The sequence below is a fragment of the Leuciscus leuciscus genome, assembly GCF_965113295.1.
Source record: "Leuciscus leuciscus genome assembly, chromosome: 18".
NCBI lineage: Eukaryota > Metazoa > Chordata > Actinopteri > Cypriniformes > Leuciscidae > Leuciscus > Leuciscus leuciscus.
Genome location: NC_138742.1, coordinates 19,502,481 through 19,521,657, shown reverse-complemented (window position 1 = coordinate 19,521,657; position 19,177 = coordinate 19,502,481). Strand labels below are relative to the sequence as shown.

The 19,177-nt window shown below is 36.9% G+C and overlaps 3 protein-coding genes across 5 annotated transcripts in view; all 3 read right to left on the bottom strand.

Annotated features, from left to right (window-relative positions):
• Nucleotides 1-166: 166 nt before the first annotated feature.
• On the bottom strand, nt 167-10,890 carry ikbkg (inhibitor of nuclear factor kappa B kinase regulatory subunit gamma). Its single transcript, XM_082144778.1, has 14 exons — nt 10,640-10,890; nt 9,034-9,221; nt 8,679-8,959; nt 8,512-8,583; nt 8,113-8,292; nt 6,891-6,946; nt 5,682-5,784; nt 5,474-5,589; nt 5,242-5,394; nt 5,046-5,136; nt 3,903-4,046; nt 3,653-3,789; nt 1,010-1,083; nt 167-845 (listed from the first exon to the last, which is right to left on the bottom strand). Exons 2-14 carry the CDS (start codon nt 9,215-9,217, stop codon nt 682-684), a joined length of 1,755 nt encoding a protein of 584 aa, XP_082000904.1. The 5' UTR covers nt 9,218-9,221; nt 10,640-10,890; the 3' UTR covers nt 167-681.
• Nucleotides 10,891-13,500: 2,610 nt separating this feature from the next.
• cav4b (caveolin 4b) lies at nt 13,501-16,987 on the bottom strand. Its single transcript, XM_082144791.1, has 4 exons — nt 16,323-16,987; nt 14,866-15,062; nt 14,568-14,755; nt 13,501-14,148 (listed from the first exon to the last, which is right to left on the bottom strand). Exons 2-4 carry the CDS (start codon nt 15,055-15,057, stop codon nt 13,998-14,000), a joined length of 531 nt encoding a protein of 176 aa, XP_082000917.1. The 5' UTR covers nt 15,058-15,062; nt 16,323-16,987; the 3' UTR covers nt 13,501-13,997.
• Nucleotides 16,988-17,422: 435 nt separating this feature from the next.
• The window catches only part of arhgap4b (Rho GTPase activating protein 4b), a 30,551-nt gene continuing 28,796 nt past the window's right edge, over nt 17,423-19,177 (bottom strand). For all 3 annotated transcript variants that reach the window (XM_082144775.1, XM_082144776.1, XM_082144777.1), the window contains exon 24: nt 17,423-18,812. In XM_082144775.1, the coding sequence (XP_082000901.1) occupies nt 18,606-18,812 (207 nt within the window). In that variant the 3' untranslated portion in view covers nt 17,423-18,605. The remainder of the gene's footprint in view (nt 18,813-19,177) is intronic.

Here is a 19,177-nt window from a genome sequence, read left to right as displayed (position 1 = left end):
TCAAATATTAATTTAATATTTTTTGTACCATAAGGGTCCCTCTTGCTCGAGTCTGTCTGAGAATCTAGGCTAGTGCCTTATTCAGCTCCTACTGCAACTCTTCTTTCTTTTCATGGAGTTTCTCATTATACAATTAAGTGAATAACTGACAGATGGGTGTAGATCCTTCCTCATTATATTCATACCTTTATTTCAGTAAATCTCTCCATAACAATAGTCTGTACAAAGTTGTTTTTTCCATATTCACTTTGGCTGATAATACACAATATTAACACAGGCGGGCATGAATCCTCAAGAGTGCATACATCTAGAGAAACAAATACCACAGGTATAAAGGAAACATTGTCACTGTCAGATGTGTGCAGACGTAAAGCAGACAAACATTCACACGTGCAGTACATTACACTATGCTGTCACAGAAAGGCAGTACAGATGAACTTTTTTTTTAAAGAGATACACACACTAAGTGTACAGGAATATGGTGGCAGCTCTACAGCCACATGATAAAAACATCTGCTAAACATCTGTCTACTTCAAGTCAATCTGCAGCAGGATTAAATGTTCAGAGTCCTCAGACAGTTCTCGTCTTGTCTTTAGCAGGTTCTTGATTTTCTCTTCTCATTTTTTGTTGATGTGGTTAGAGTTCACTCAGGTGTCATGAAAACCCCTGAACATCTCTTCTCACTGGATACAGTCCATGACGTGGATCTGCAGGGTATCCATGTCTGGAGCCTTGTACATACATTTTGGGCAGCGGTAATCAGGCAGCTCTTCCTGCTCATCATCTCTTCTGCGTGCAGATGGCGGCTGGGCTGGGTTGAACATGGCTGCTCCTGGGAAAGGTGCTTCAAAAGCAGACATTTCAAGTTGAGACCCCAAACATGTTCAGGTAAAGTAATACAACAGTATTTAAAGAGATAGTTGTTACATTTACAATGTACATTCAAAATGAAGGAAAGAGAGAGCGCATATGTTTTAGCACATGCAGACTTTGAATAAGGGGTTTTACCAGCTGGAGGGGGCGGGTGAGGTCGAGGCCTGTAATTCTCCAAGTGTCTCTGTTGCATCTCCTCAATGCGAGCTCTGTGAAGAGACAACATCCACATGTAACTCTTGGACATTTTGTGTTGAATTGCGTTCTCTTTCATGTCTTGAATGTTTAAATTGACTTGGCTTAAAAACAAGTGCAAATGATAAACTTTCGTGACCATGCAGCACTGGTCCGAACGGGATAGTGACAGTTCCTTCAACTGTCCGGAAGGTGCTTCACACTGTAAGGCACACCTGCATCCACCAAAGCACTAGGGCTGCCGCCTCATAGTCGTCAAGAAGAGGCGTGGTTGACAAAATTTTAATTAGTCGGTCAGTCACAGAAGAAAAAAAACACCAGAATTGGCAAAGTCACACAGTGACAGATCGCTAACATGGCTGGTCCATGCGGTAATATGTCAGGCAGAAAATCCAAAGTATGATGTGCGACCTCAAACATGACTTATTCAACACATGCAAGTAGTAGCCTCACATTAGCCACTTTACATGACCACTTGCTCTATCGTTAACCTAGATAAATGTACTCTAATATTAGGCGCATTTCCAAGTGTTTGTGAGGTGTGGAAGCTAAATTAGTACCGCACTTGCTTAACTTAACTTCATGCCTTCCCTTGTTGTAACATCGCGCAAGGTAAATAAGAAGATGATATCTAGTGGAGAGGATTTACGTTAATCAGATATTATGATATTACGTGCTGCGTAACGCAAGAATGAACCTCATTGGTTCTTGCAGAAGCTCAAACATGCTGCGTTACAAGAATGAACCTCATTGGTTCTTGCAGAAGCTCAAACATGCTGCGTTACAAGAATGAACCTCATTGGTTCTCGCACGTCAAGCGAACATGCTTGAGCTTCTGTTTACCATAACTGGTGTATGCGCTGATGTTTATATGCTATTCTAAAAGCCTAAATTTAACCTGTTAATTCTATAAAGTGATCATGTCTTTTCAGAAAATTTGAACTAAACCGCTGGATTCATATGGATTTCCGATCACTTTATGAGTTTTTTTTTTTTTTTTTTTTACTCTTTATTTATTCAATTTTCAAATTATAACAAACATAACAAAACAAACAAAACATAACAGCAAGGTGTTATGTTACAAAGAATCCCTTTCACACTTGGGTCTTATAGATTATCCATTTCTTCCATCTCTGTTCAAAATGAGCTGATTTCAGCCTTATAAAATTAGTGATTTTTTCCATTGTATAGATTTCTTCCATTATCTCTTTCCATTGTGACAATGTTAAAGTGAGACTCTTCAGCCAGTTCCTTGTAATAGTTTTTTTGCTGGCCATCAACATAACTTTGTAGAGATACATATCCTCAGCTCGTATAACTGAATTGGAAAGTAAACCAAGGTACATAGATTGAAAGTCAGTGGGAAACGCATAGCCCAAGACAACCCTTATTACAGTCGCTATGATTTCCCAGAAGGGCCTGCCTTTGGGACAGGTCCAAAATACATGAGAATGACTGGCATTCATACTGCCACAAAGTCCCCAGCAATGCTGGGGGGTCTTGAGTTGCTTACTTTTGATACGAGGAGTAATGAAAAATCTAATAATGTTTTTCCAACCAAATTCTCTCCTCTTTTACCCCTTTTCCACCAACAAGAACCGGGTGCTGGTTCAGAGCTAGAGCTATTGCCAGTTCGGAGTTGGTTCGACTGACGAGCTTACTAAGAACCGGTTTGCGTTTCCACCGGCCAGAGAGCCACAACAGAGCTATATCTTACGTCACTGCATACGTATCACGTTGCCCAGCAACGCTAGTACGGCAGCGCCAAACACAAACACACCAGACTTGTTCGAGATGCATCGGCTTCTCGCAGAACGATCAGCACATGAAATCAAAGCGATCAAAAAGCACAAGGAGTCGTATGACCTCCAAACACTCCCGCAGCTCTGATCGGTCCACGCTGCTCCGATGCATCTCGAACAAGGCATCAACAATAATAGACGTTGCGTTACTATGGATGCTCATGGGTTTGCGAAAATAAATCGGCATCCAAACACGGCGAATCCAACGCGTTCGTGCAGCTCGCCGTAACTTACATAGACAGATATTATAATCAAGCTGCTATTAGCTCGACTAGCTGCTATTTAAAAATGGCGGTCACAAGTTTCTCTTCAGTCTTGTTGGCCACGGTAACCCCGCCCCCAGCCTCTGACGCAAGCGGTTCTTTCTTGGCTCCGTTCTAGACCCTGCAATGATTTGGTGCTACTTAAGAACCAGTTTTACTGGTTCGGAGCTGGTGCTTTGGCGGTGGAAAAACAAAGAACCGATTTGAAACTAGGCTCTGGCTCCGAACCAGCACCAGCTCTGCCTTGGTGGAAAAGGGGTATGTATGAGTTTTTTGAAGCGTGAAAGTGGTAGTTGCGTAGCTGTCTATGGGGATTCAGAAAGCTTTCAGATTTCTCCAAAACATCTTAATTTGTGTTCCGAAGATGAACGAAAGTCTCACGGGTTTGGAAAGACACGAGGCTGAGTAATTAATGACAGAATTTTCATTTTTGGGAGAACTATACCTTTAAATCAGTCAATAATCATTTTGGTACCCAAATATCAAGAATTGTGCACTGCTTCCATCTCATTTCATACCGTGACGTTCCCTCTTGCTTGAGTCTGTCTATCTCAGCTAGTGCCTTATTTAGGTCCTCCTGCAACTCTTCCTTCTTTTGATTGAGTTTCTCTCTGGCTTCCCTTTCAGCCAGGAAGTCCATCTTAAAGATCTCGGCCTGCAAAAAAGAAAATGTATGTAAAATGTAAAATTCATTGCAGCATGCATGTTGAATGAGTATTTATAACAAAGACAAAGTAAATGATTATTTGAATGAGGTGTTCTTTTCACCTGAGCATTCAGCACTGGTATAGTTTCTAATGTAGCTCTCAGCTGCTCCATTTCCTCCTTGAGTTTATCGATGTGATCCTGTTTCAGGGCCAGAGCTTTCTCAGCCTCTGCTAACCTGTTAGCTAGAGTATCTGCCTCTCCACTCTGAAATGGAAATACCACACATACACTTTCCATTAACCACATATAGTGCAAACCATGCACTGACCCATTTTCAAAAGTGCTTACCATAAACATGAAACCATAACAGTTTTCTAGTTTTGAAGCATTTAAGTTTAAGAGATGGGTTAATAAGTGTCCACCATAAAGAAAAGAAAAAAACTTTTACAAATATTTAAATTTAAATATAACAGCTATATATGTGAGGGAAAAAAAAGTATTCTACAAATATCATAAATTATTAATAAATATTTATTTAGGCGTATTGACTTTTACACACTATCACAAAGGGTTTTGTATTTGTTTTATGTTTTTTTCTGTATCTTGGTTGCACCAGTGTTGTTATTGTTAACTAAAACTGTTAAAAATCATTAATTGAAAAAGTAAAATAAAATATTAGATGAAAAAACTACTAAAACCTAAAAAGGTTAGGTTGAAGTACTAAAAATACTAAAACTGAAATAAGAAAAAGCTAAATCTAAAATTATTTTAATAAAAAAACTAATAAAAATGACAAAAGCACATCTAAACAAAAATTTAAATGAAAACCAAAAACATAACAATAAAAACTAATTTAAATTATTAATAAATACTGAATATAAGTATTTAAAATACTGAACCGTATCAAAGGTTTCTATTCACGTTTTTTGCAGTGTTTAGCATTGTAGCCAATCACAGACATATCTGTTGAGCATGTGAACGCAATGGCCAATCAGAGCTGTAAGTCAGAATCCGCTCAACATCTCGAATTCTGCAGGCTCGTTGTAACCAACAAAGTATAAACACAATGTCAAAAAGATAGACAGCTTCATAACGGGAGTTTCGCAAGAGTACAGTTTTGTGTATCTCGCGTTGTGATTGACAGCTTCAGTGATTAGAATGGCAGAAACCTTTATTCGCTTTCTGTACATAATATATATTTTTTCATGCTGCTAACTAGAGTTTCATAACCAACATAGTAGAGCACAAACAGCAGCTACCTACCCTGTGATTGGCTTGCTTTTCACTTTTAAGTTTGTTGTCGTAATCCTGAAACAGACATGTGTATGCATGCTGGAGCTGGGCCAGCTTCCTCCTAGATGAGGAAGAGCAACAGGAATAGTGGGTTACTGTTACAACTGTAACAATGAAAAAAGGGAAGCTGCTTTTGTTAAGAGGCTCTCCATGCAGCCGAACTCACCTTTCCTCCACTATGACGAGCCTTTCGTTCTTCAGTGCAGTTTCTAGGTTCTGTGTCTGCAATAAAAGATTGTCCACTGTCACACTGTGCTGCTTCTTCTGCTGCTCCATGTCTCTCTCTAAAGTCTGCAGGCGTTCTGTCTTCTTGCCCAATCTGGGAGATCAAACAGGTCTTGTACACAGCTGCCGACTCTCATAATCAAACATGCACAAGGATGAAGAGATTCACTTACTTATCCTCTAATATTCGTCTCTCTGCTTCACTTTTCTCCAGCCAGTTCTGTCGTTCATTCAACTCACCGAGAAGGGACGTGACTTGAGCTCTCAGAGCTTCACTATCCTTTGTCAGCTACAAACACAAAGATTATGTTGATCCCTCAACTCAAATTACTGCAAATGTCAAAACAAAAAGAATCAAAGGTTGTATCTTTGCTTATGTACCTGAACAAAGTCCTTCTCTTTCTGTTTGAGAAGAGCCTCAGTTCTGTCTCTCTGAGCAGAATTCTTCTGAAGACAGTCCAGCTTCTCCTGGAGCTCCCTGTACCTGCATCCCAGCAAAGACAGAGAGACACCCAATTAACCGTCCATCTTACTGCAGTTCACCACCGAAAGTACTACCACTTGTATTTGGACACATCAATTCATTCCTTATTGTCAGTATTTTCTACATTTTTAAAGTAACAAAGTCATCAAAATGAACAAACCCTGTTGAACAAACCCACTAAGTGTGGGGAAAATGTAGTGCCCAAATGTTAAACAAATCAAAATCTTATATTTTAGCTTACTTCCCCTTTGCCTAGATGCAAGGACACTAATGAGCTCTCATGTATGCTGGGCTACATTTAATATGTTCACCATTTGGTCCAACTAAAAATCAATTATGAATAAAACAATATATAAACACACTACAGATTAAATGTTTCGGGTTTATGTTTTTGAAAGAAATCTCTTATGTTCATCAAGGCTGCATTTATTTGATCAAATATATGGTAAAAACAGTCATTTGTGAAATATTATAACAATTTAAAATAATTGTTTTCTATGTCATTTCTATGTAATTTATCTGCCATTCCTCCAGTCTTTCAGAAATCATTCTAATATTCTGATTTGTTGCTCAAGAAACATTTCTTATTATCACCAATGTTGAAAACTTTTCTTCTAATGATCATTTATAGGAAGTTCATATAAATCCTTTGTACCATTAGAAATGTCTTTACTGTCACGTTTGATCATTTTTATGCATCCTTGCTGAATAAAACTATACATTTTTTTCCTTAATTCTTCCCGACCCCGAATCAATGCTAGTTATGCTAGTCAGTGCATGTCTCATTCCAGTCACAGACAACATGCTCTTGCAACACGAATGAGGAGGAAGGACACTCATGCACACATACAGTGAGATACGTTTTCCCCTCACCTGCCTTGTGTAGCCTGAAGCTGTTCAGTTAGTTTAGCCAAGTGAGGGCTAAGCAGACACGTGAATCGAGACAGAAGACAGAGAAGAGAGATTCCAAACCGTTCACATTAAAAGAAAGGAAGCAAAGCACCTTGAGATTTATTACAATCCAATCCAAGCATGCAAAGTTAAAGGAGCATCACTATCACCTGTATGGAGAGAGAGAGCAGAGTAAACTGAATATTTGAGAGTACCTTTCTGCAGGAACGGTGAGAGCGCATGTCTGCTGGACTGACTCTTCTGTAACATTCTGATAAAGAGAGGAAGAATCAATAGGAGTTCATTAGTTCATAAACTAAACCAAAGTGTGCTCAAATCTGAACAAGAGCAGCTATTTAACGTCCTGTAAGAAACCAGTAACAGTGTCCTATGGTGTGACATGCTTTATATTACTACTCAAAAGTTTGGGTCAGTAAGATGTTATTTTTGTCCAGCAAGTGGCGCTTTTCCACTACACAGTACCAGCTCGCCTCGGCTCGCTTCGACTCGACTCGGCTCTGTTTGGTTTTCCACTGTGTAAAAGTTGTACCTGTACCTGCTTCCAGGTACTTTTTTTCGTACCACCTCCAGCGAGGTTCTAAAGCGAGCTGAGGCGATACTAAAATGTGACGTGGAAACACAGCAGACTGCTGATTGGTCAGAGAGAATCGTCACTATTCACTGCGTCATCATTGCACGCGCCAGACGGAGTATCCTGAATAAAAAACAGCAAAAACAAAAACATCCAAAAACAGCATACACTCGATTTCCTCCATTGTCCTGTGTGTGTGGGTAGCGGGTGTGTCTCGCGTAAAAGATTAAGTCACGGCAGTTTCCTGCGGCGTCACTATGACGACCAGGTACTATTGTGGAGGTACTATCTGCAATGGAAAACGGAGTGAAAAGCGAGCCGAGCCGAGCTGAGTCGAGCCGAGTCGAGCTGGTACTGTGTAGTGGAAAAGCGCCAAAGGATGCATTAAATTGATCAAAAGTGACAGAAGACATTTAAAATGCTACAATTTAAAAAAGATTTCCATTGCAATATATTAGATACTGGAGTAACGGCTGCTGTAAATTCAGCTTTGCCATCACAGGAATAAATAGCATTTTAAAATATATAACACTTTAAATTGTAATAATATTTCACGATATTGTTGTTTTTACTTTGATCAAATAAATGCAGTCTTGGTGAGCATAACAGACTTTATTGACCCAAAACTTAACAGTAGTTTCATCTAGTATTGTTTTAAATGACATTTTTGTATAAATATTATACATGCAGTTTTTAATAAGACACAGCAGAACTAACTCCAAATAATCTCCAATGAGCAATTACACAATATAAATGACAGAAAAGGGGTTGGGCATGTTATTATTCAACTAACCATATGACACATCTAATTGTAGCAATAACCATGTGGAAATGAAATGCTCTACCTGAGTGAGTTTGGAGTTTAACTGCTCCACGGTGGCAAGGAGATTTACTCGCTCTTTCTCATTCTCTGCTTTCTCCTTCTCTAGCTCCTCATTCTTCCTCCTCAGCACCTTCATCCCTTCCTCCAGCTTCTCTTTATGGCTTTTCAGCAGTTTCAGAAATTCATTAGAGCCCTCAGCAGGCTTAAGAGTAAAGAGATGTGTAAAGGTTAAAGCAAAAATAGGCTATATTAAAAAAACGACATTATTTTTTGCCATGTTTGGAGTGTACTTTAACACAGTAAAGAAAAGGAGGACAAACACACCACACCCAAAAGAAGTCAAAGCAGATTGCAGATGTTGCACACAAAAAAAAACAATGTTACATTTCACATATTGAGAATAAGATTCATGGTAAATTACCAAACTTTGAGGCATTGTGTGTCTGTCAGTGTCTCCTTCAGCTCGGGCTATGAGTACAGCTTCATTTAATACCTGCGAGATGAAACAAAACGGGATGTTCATTTTAATTCAATGAACAGAACTTTCAGCAAGTTCCTTATGAATAGAGGATTAACAAAAGAACCTACTTTTGGTGAGCCCATGAGGGCATTCTTCTCTGCATTGGTGCACTTCAGCTCTTGGTCCTGGCCTTGAGTTCCAGTCTCTTTAGAGATGCCGACACATGGACCGATGCTGTGGTTGAGCTGTCCTAACAGGCTCTGGTTTTCCTGCGCCAGCCGCTGCACTAAAGATCTGGCTTCGCGAAATCTACAGCTCAGGAACTCTCGCTCCTCCCGCGACCTCCTCTGCCAACCCTCCATCTCTTCACATCTCTCTTTGAGGGCATCATTGCTTCGCTTCAGAGCCTCTGTGGAACGTTTAAAGTTGTTTATGCATTGTTTTCAATAGGCAATGAGTCTGCCATAGATCTCATCGTCTCACCTCGTAGCTGATGATTATCTGTTATGAGTCTATGGACCACTTCATTTCCCGCTAATTCAGGAGGGACCCTCAGAGACCCCTGTGAACTGGCCATCAGTGACCCTTGACCTCCGGCACCCACAGTCTCCTCTCCAGTCAGCTCCCACTGCAGAGTGCAACCACCTGACGGCTGCGGCTGGACCATGATCCTGAAAGAGAGAGAAGACAAGCCAATAATAAACATCGGCACCTCTGAATCGCCATTACCTTTCCAGTTGTTTATGATTCATTTTTAAGGATATTAAATATCAGTTTATATTTATTTATTTTAAATGATTTTTTAACGCCATGTCAGCAGCAATCAATAGGGAATAAAAAATACAATTAACAAAATAACTAGTTAAGATGATACTTTTTTCAGGTGATTTTTTTAATATATCTTTTTTAAATACATCAGTTAAACATATCTTTAAGTACATTTTTTGTACACTAAAAAGTGTGCAGAGTTGCATGATGGTTACCATGTGTACGTGTTAAATGAACAGAACAGCACCTAGTAAAAACAACATTATCATAAATAGATTTGAAATTCAACTTTTGGTCATGAATATTCATTATTATTCGTCTTTGTGTCAAAATGATCGCAAATTTATTTTACTCTGTTTTGGGCTATAAAATGTTCCACTGACTGCTCATTTGAGAGGGAATGTCTTTAGTTAATTATTCATATTATTGATGTATGTATTAATCAATAAAAGTTAATAAAAATACATTTAATACAAATATAACTGTTCATTGTTAGTTCATATTAGAGCAGATCTATTAAATAAAATTAACAGATAACTTTTAATTCTAATAGTAAATCAAATAAATAGCTTCATTAAATATTCATTGCAAGTTCATATTAACTAATGTAGTTAACTAAGGGGTTTTTTCTTTTTTCATTTTTTTTTTTCAATGTTATTTATTTCTGACTTTTTCAGTGCTGGAAATGACACATTTAACATTCCCTGATATTTCCATGGTTTAGTTACAGTTAGGTACAGCTTATTTATACACAATTAAATAGTAATGGTTTTAGCAAACTTAAATGTAAATTACTTAACAATCTCACATCTAATTTAAAGTGTAATGGATGAATTTCGGTTTCACTTTACAACTAATGCTAAAACATCTAAACTAGCCGCAATTAACTGACACTTCTGCCCTTAAAAAAGCCAAATCTAAAATTAAATAATCACTCTAACGTTAAATCATATTTAAAAGAAAAATATAGTCTAGGCATCTCATGATTCCTTTCCCATAAAGATAATTTCACTGTTTCTCATTGCGGTGTTCACGCTAAAGACAAACACATACCTCAAATACGCTGTTGAGTCTTATATTGCCCTCATATTTAGTTATTATCGCCAGGTTTACTTTAAACCACTTCCCACGTCTTCTGAAAGGCGAGACTCAATGTTTTGTTTACAGGCTCGTTACTGACGCGTTCAGCTAACGAACTAGCATCAGTGCATTTAAACCCTAAAACTTGCAAAACCACATAGTAACACAATTCAGACTCATTATATACACATACATTATCTGATAAATATATCGTAGGATGTAATAGGAAGGTAATTATTACCTTATTTAAGCCGTTTACAGTATATAAGTCTACCGCTAACACAGATCCACTGTCTGTCAGTCTTCCGCCAAAGAAACACGGCCCTGTTTATAGTCAACCGCAGACGGTCAGGTCGGCCAACATCTTCAACCTCACCGAGCTGGAAAATCAGAATCGAGGCTGATAGAGTAAATCAGATGAAAACATCCAGAAAAGCTCAGACAGGTGCAGACTGTCGAGGAATTCCCCCGCGATACTTCCGCGCTTCATCACACTGTGCACTGCTTCCGGGTAGACGGCAGAGGAATTATGGGAAGACAAATGACAGTAAAAAGTCACATGAGACTTCTTAACCCGAGGCGTTCTTCTTCTTCTTTTCCATTTTATTGGCAACCGCACTTTACAGTGCATTACTGCCATCATCTGGTAGCTTGGAGCTCGGATCAGAAACATTCCTAGCTCTTAATATTTCTAAGCAAAAAAAAAAAAAAAAAAAAAAAAAAAAAAAAAAAACACCCACTGGCGCTGCGTGTTCAGCTCCTCCAGCTTCCACCCCATTTCCCTTTAACTCCCGCTTCCCATCCGTAACCTTATTTACCTCCAAATTGACTTACCCTATCTCATACTATACTTCTATACATCTTCTACCTCTCTCTATAAACCTATATACATATTTATCCTACAATCTCTTCATTAAACCAGTATTATTCAAAAACTGAAACAACACAATAACCATACTATTTCCTATATCTGAATCTAATATATTCTTTAATGTTAACTCTTTCCCTTCATTCTTCCATAATTCTTCTCTTAGCACTTCTCTTTCTTCCTCATAACCATTACAATTAATAAACACATGTTCTACAGTTTCACTCTGCCCACATTTCTCACACAAACCCGTTGGATGCTTAGAAATTAAATGTAATGTTTTATTCAAACCAGTATGTCCCACCCTTAGTCTCGTAATTATACTTTCCTCCCTTCTATTTCTCCCTCTTTTCCTACCTTTTCCTACTTTCTTTTGTATTGCATATAAATGTCTCCCTTTACTCTCATTATCCCAATATTGTTGCCACTTTTTAATCATTTTCTCTTTTATTACTGCTTTAATTTCTTTTAAACTATGTGGTAACTCAATTTCTACCATCTCTTCATCTACTGCCTGTTTAGCTAATTTATCTGCTTCCTCATTGCCTTTAATTCCCACATGAGCTGGGACCCACATAAACTGTACTTCTATTTTAATTTGATTCAACTCAAAGAGATTTTGAAGAATTTCCATAATTAAATCTGGTCTTGATTCTGATTTTTGATTATCGATACTAACAATTGCTGAATAAGAATCTGAACATATGACTGCATTTTTTATTTTCCTTTCCTTAATAATTTTTACTCCTAGCAAAATAGCCATCAACTCACCTGTATATACTGACAACTGGTCACTAATTCTAGCTTTTTTCTTCACCATTAACTTTGGCACATTGACTGCCACTCCTATTCTCATTCCTTTTTTGGAAGCATCTGTATAAATCTGTATATTATCTCCATACGTTATTCTTAAATACTCAGTCGCTCTCATTACTTCCATCTCATTATTTCCTTCACTCTGTCTTATCTCCATTAATGTTAAATCTACTACTGGATGAGAAATAATCCATATAGGAGTATGCGGATATATTACTCTTGGTACACATCTATAATTGTTTATCCCCATCTCCTTAATATCTTCTTCTACCACCCACCCAAAACTCTTATGTTTCTTCATTCCTTGTTCCCAACCCATTCCTAATATTTTCCTTGTTGGATGTACCTCATTCTGACTATTCAGATTTGTCCAATACACAGCCATTAACTGTTGTCTTCTAATATTAAGCGGCATTTCATTTATCTCTACTTGCATTGCTGCTATAGGTGTTGTTGGAAATGCTCCACAGCATATTCTCAATGCCTGTGCTTGAATTCTATCCAATTTCTCTAACTGCGATTTTGCCGCCAACCCATATGCTATACTTCCATAATCTAGCACAGATCTTATCATTGCTATATATACTGTTTGAAGCGCCCCTCTATCTGCTCCCCACTCTTGTCCTGCCATACATTTAATTGTATTTAATACTCTTTTACACCTATTCACTATCTTATCTATATGCTCTTTCCATGTAAGTCTAGTATCTAGCCACATTCCCAAGAATCTAACTGATGTTACTCGAGCCATTTCCCTGTTATATATCCTTAACTTCCATTCATTATCTACTTTCTTGTTGGAAAATATAATAACTTGTGACTTCTCCACAGATAACTTAAATCCCCACTTATATGACAACCCGAGGCGTTTTTGTTATTAATGCGTTTTTAAACCTTTTTTTTATGTCTTCAGGTCATTTTTGACATGTTTTTGGTAAAGAATACTCCAGAGATCCTATAATATAGGGTTTTTTTCACGACCAGAACAAATGATTATGTTTTAGCTGTTTCTTTTGACACAATAACAACAACAATAATAATTATCATTATTAGGCTATTATTATTATTATTACATTTCTAATAGGCTAATAATAAGGATTTGTATTTGTGCCATTATATTTATGCAAAGTTCTTTTGCAATCAAAATTATCACAAATTTATTATCTCTGCTTTGGGCTATAATGCTCCAGTCCTACATAGTAACACAATCCACTTCTGCACTTTCACCTGTAGTACTGAAACAAATTGTAAAAGGATAGATGCGCTGCAATGCATGTGAAAAGTAGACCAATATTGACTGTTCTTGTCATAATGAAGATTTTTAAATATGCAGCGTTCTCTGTTCTCTCTTTTACGAACACCATTATACAAACGTTTTTAGTTTGACCTCACAAATAAAAAAATAAAAAAAATACAAAAAAAGTATTAATGCTTTTGAGTGCTTTATCGTCCAGATTGACTTGCATTTTCACATAATAAAAATGTTGTTGACAAAACTTGATAAATAAGAGAACTTGAATGCACAAATGTAAGTGGTTGTTTTATTCAAAAACATGTATGACATGATAACCATCAAAATAGACATCTGGCTTCATAGATACTACATGACAATTACACAATATATCAAACAGAAAAATATAAACAGATTATATGAAAAAAGAGGTTATTGATATTTTGTGTGAGGCTCTTTTTTGTATTATGCTTAGAAAGATTTAAAAAAATCTGACATGAATTTTTTTTATTACATTAAGATAATTTAAAACGAGTACTATTATATAATGAAAAATCTATAAGCTACAATAGCATGTAATCCTCTTCTTTAAATGGTTTGAATATATGCTTTATTTTGTAACTTCAAAAGAGCAAAAAAAAAAGTTGAACAAACTTCCTCAAATTCCTCCTTAATTGTGTTTCATCACTCTTTGGAGACCGTCACATATATGCCACTGCAACAGCGAGCCACAGATGCGCAGAATGGAGTGATGAAGATATTAACCACACTCATCCACAGTGACCTCACACAGGGCAGGCAGGTATGACACACCTGAATACAGGGCATCACACACCTATGACAAGAAGAAGGAAATAGAAGCAGTGACAATATTTTTGTTTAAAGGGATAGTTTACCCAAAAATGAAAATTCTGTCATCATTTACTACACCCTCATGTTGTTCCAAACCTGTATGAGTTTTGTTCTTCTGTTGAACACAAAAGAAGATATTTTGAAGAATGTTAATTAGTAACCAAACAGTTTCTGGTCCCCATTGACTTCCATAGTATGTTTCAATACTATGGAAGTCAATGGCTATGTCAACTGTCTGGTTACAGACATTCTTCAAAATATCTTCTTTTGTGTTCAAGAGAAGAATGAAACTCATACAGGTTTGGAACAGAATTAAAAATTTTGGGTAAACTATCCCTTTAAAAAACTTAAGGAACATCTATCATAAATATATATATTTTTTTTCTTTAAAAAAGAGCCTACCAGATGTGCATACAGGCCAGCAGGGCAAAGAGGCAGCCGCAGAGGCAGGAGAGGGGAACCGCACACAGCGCCGTCAGGCAGCGGTAACCCCACAGCCGCGTGGACTCGAAGGCGATCCCGCTGTACACCCACACGCGGTCGTAGCTGTGTGTGGACGCGGGCTCTGCCAAAACATCGCTAAACTCTACCTGATGGTGTCACAATGAACAGAAAGTTACGTGAATTTTATTCCTGATTCTTCTTCTTTCATGTAGGCTACTGTAAAACACCCTGAATGTCCATCCGATGAGAAGTTCACCTTCAATTGTTTGTTGACGCCATAGGGATCCCTGATCTCAACATGAGCGAGGGGAGGGGTGGAGGAGAACTGTGGTGGAGGAGGCGGAGACGGCTGGAACTTTTTCACATCATAATCTTCTTCTTCTTCTTCATCATCATCATCATCATCATCATCAATATTACACTCCACCAAATACTCGTCTCGCATCATATTGACTGCAGAGCAGATCACACGGTTTGTTTGAGTGAAATTTCAACAAACATTTCAGCAAACAGTACAGTAGCCTACCAAGTAAAACATTTTCATGATTTATCAAATATTTTACTTTTGTCAAATCCACTTAGATAATGTGGTTCAGATAATATTTTGAGTTTCTGTTGATTAAACCAATCTCAATTGTGTTAACTCAATTTTTTAATTTCAATGAACTTACATTTTTAAGTCAAACAGGTTATTTAGGCTACTTGTTTAAGTTAAACCAACAATATTTTGTTTACAGTGTATATGAATAGGTTAGGTTTTTAGCATATCTGTGGGTTAAACATGTTAAATTAAACATTTTAGTTCATAAACTACTCAAACTACAGCAGTGGTTCTCAAAGTTTAAGACTGCAAGGACCCCGTTGTCAAAGACATTATTAAAGCCCCCTATAAGATATCTGCTAGGATGACAAAGCTGCTCAAACTTTTTATTCACATAAACTAGGAGTGGCATCATATTAAAATAAATATAAATAATTTAATAATAACCATTGAATTTGCATAACTTTTCTAGTTTGTGCACAGGTTTTTTTACAGCCTATATTATTATTTGAACAAATAACCATTTCTATACAGTAAAATATGTTAGAGCTTATGTATAGGCCTACATGTATAAAAATATATATTTGATTAATTTCAAGATTTTTCCAGGTCTAGAAATCACACTTTTAAAATTCCCTAATACTGTATGTCCAGGTTGACCAAAATAATGAGAACCATAGCTGCGTTCCCAGGATGTCGCAATTACCGTAAGTTCGAGATGACAACAAGTGACGTTCGACTCGGAAGCATTTCAATGGCAACACTATTAAGGCCTAAATTAAGTAGGAGCTCTCAGAAAATTCCCAGCTTACAAGTACAAGCTCTACGAGGAAATTGGAAGTCTCGTGTAATTACTACATTTTAAATAATTTTGAGCCATCTTGCACTCAGACAAGACACACCCTGACAACTCATGCTTACATTTACTCATTACGCATCATACTGTCATAGGCCTACATACTTGTCTGACTGAGAAGCGATGACATGAACCCGCCAGTACTGTATGGCATATGGGCGTAGATGACAAAATCTGACATTTCATAAATCAATTTGAAAAGAATGTGTAGAAAAAAACATTTGACATACATGCATTGCATTTTATATGGAATACTCATAATGAATGGGATGCAAAATATTTTTTTTTTGTGCAATTTTGAATATTTAACACTTACCCTATTCAATATTCAGTCCTGGTCCAAAAATAAACTCTAGTTGGCAGTAGTTTGACTATTTTGATCAGTCAGACAGACACTGCAAATCTCCATAAACTGTCTCGTCATCCACATCTAACAGAGGACTATATGGCCTATATCATTCTGTTGGAGATCAGAAGGAATGGAGCGGAGCGTTTTACAGTAAGGCAGTGTGACCTCACTCACTCTGCCTTGTGTTCTTTGCCATCGTCTAGTTTGTGGAAGTGTGTGTATCCAGTGAAGAATTAGTAGGCTGAGCGTAGAGTTATTTTGGGGAGAGGAATGGAGTGGGCACCACTAATCAGGTTACCGGACAGGCTAACCCTCTTCGAACACAGCCAGTTTCCTCTCATACTATCTCATTTTAGGCATAGATATATTATTTTTTTCTTTTAGGAAACATACAGTGGCCCTAAAAAAAATATTTGGACAGTTAAGAGACACTTAAAAATGTATGTCATTGTATTACACAGTGTAAAACTAAAAGCAAAACTGGTAACACTTTACTATAAGTTATGTTAACATCAATTAACTTCATTAGTTAAGATAAACAATGACAAATACTTCTAAAGCATTTATTAATCTTGGTTAATGTTAATTCCAACATTACTAATTACTAATACATTATTAAAATCAAAAGTTGTATCTATTAATATTATTTAATACATTTTAGCTAACATGAAATAATTGTTAAATGTAAATGTTAATAAAGATTGGAAAATACTGTAACAAATGTATTGCTCATTGTTAGTTAATGAATTAACTAATAGGACCTTGTTGTAAAATGTAACCCATAAACTAATAAAAAATGTTTTCATTGAACTAAAACTGAAGCAAATATGAAATAAATAAAGTTTAAGTTAAAGTACTAAAATATCTAAATATGAAATAAAAATAGAATAAAGCTAAATAGAAATACCAACTCAAAACAAACAAAACATACTACATAAACTTAAAATAAAATGAAAACTGAAAATATAAAAAAAATCTAGTTTAATATATTAATAAATGATTAAAGAGTATATAGATAAACATTATAAGAGTAATTATTCTGCATGAAATATTTGGCAAGTCGACAGTATTTTAGAATCTATAATTTATTTAGATAATATTGTAATCCACATATCAATGATGACATCATCTACCAGAGACACACACTGCTAAGGGGAAGGTATGGGTGATGGGGTGGAAGTCGAGGGAGACCAGTAACCAGAGGCATTAATATGTGCAGCGAAAAGGAAGTGCCATTGTACTTCCTGTGACTACATGTGCCTTTTCACAGTTTGTTCTTTTCTCCAGTCACTTCTCTGTTGGACAGTTCCTGAGCTGCTTTGTGGCACTTATCTTCACAGTTGTCTTTTTCACATGGAGCCGGCGGGATAAAAAAAGGCTACAGAGCTGTGCTTATTTTGGCCGTCCCACCTGTTCCACGCAAGACCATCCCAGCACATTGCATGCATATGTGCTGGTTCCTTTACGACAGAATGCTTTTTAAAGAATAATCCATTGTAATGCAAATAATTGTAAAAATAGTAATGCAATTAAATGTAAAAAACAAAAAAAAACATTAAATAGCAAATGATACAAAAAACCCCGAAATTAATCATCTAAAAATAAAAAACTGGAGCATTTTAATATTCATCATGTTGTACCTAGAACTACTTGAGCTATGCATAATATCCAAAAGCAACAAAAAAAAAACATTTAAAACTGAATAAGAAAAACTCCAATAATGAAGTAGATCTCTTGGTTCGCAAACATCTGAGTGGCCTTCATAAATCTCCTGCTACATTCAGAGTGACACGTCTATATTTAAAATTACAGTGTGGACTCTGTCTGTCATGGACATCATTCCCACAATTCACTTGCCGATCAGAATCTGTGTGCTTTGAGGGACTCCATGAATACATCATCAGCAGATAGTTATGTTTTTCCAAAAGAACACAGCCAACACTACAGTCAAAAACGTCAGACACATTGGACATCACTGCGGTGAATGATTAGAGTAGGAAATTCTTGACCGAGGACCAATTAACTGTTATCAAAGCTAGTAAAACACAAATACAACCAATAACAGGATCAATGACTTGGTCTCACACGAACAAAACCATAATCAGTTACTGTCAAAGGAAATTTAGTTAATAAGGCGTAAAGAGTACCATATCTTGTATGTCTGGAAAAATATATTCATATCTGTGATGAGTTTGCCGTTCCCCCAACACTCATACTCAGATTCACTCATAAATCATCCCTTCCTCTCCCTCAGTCCTGTTGGTCTTGGGGTTTGAAGAGACCTCTGCTGCGCAGGCCGAAGCCTCCCTTCTTCGCCGGAGGTCGAGCAGCAGCGGAGGAAACCGACGGGACAGATGCAGGGGGAGAGGAGGGGGGAGCGCTCGAACCCGAGACTTCCAGAGGAGGCTGACGAGATAACAGCTCCCTAAACACCGAGTTCATCTGGCGACTGACCTCCTACGAGAAAGAGAGATTCGGTCATTAAAACATTACGATTTTTATACGAGTTTCCATGTTCATAGATTTAAATCAGTGGCTCTCAGTCTTTTAGATTCTCCACATTTCAGGTACTTTCTGCTGTAATGAAAAAGCTGCTTGTTTTCAAACTATTATTATTATTTACAGATTGGAAATATATTAAAATAAGACATTTATAATTAACAATTAAATCCATAATTCTAGTTTCAAAAACCTTTTGTATTATTTCGTGAGGGATTTTTTTCAATTTCTCAGCAATTTCTACCTGATACAATATTTTATCTCATCATAACTACAAAAATGTATAGAAATGTTTGTGAAATGCCAGTCAGTATGAGAATCAG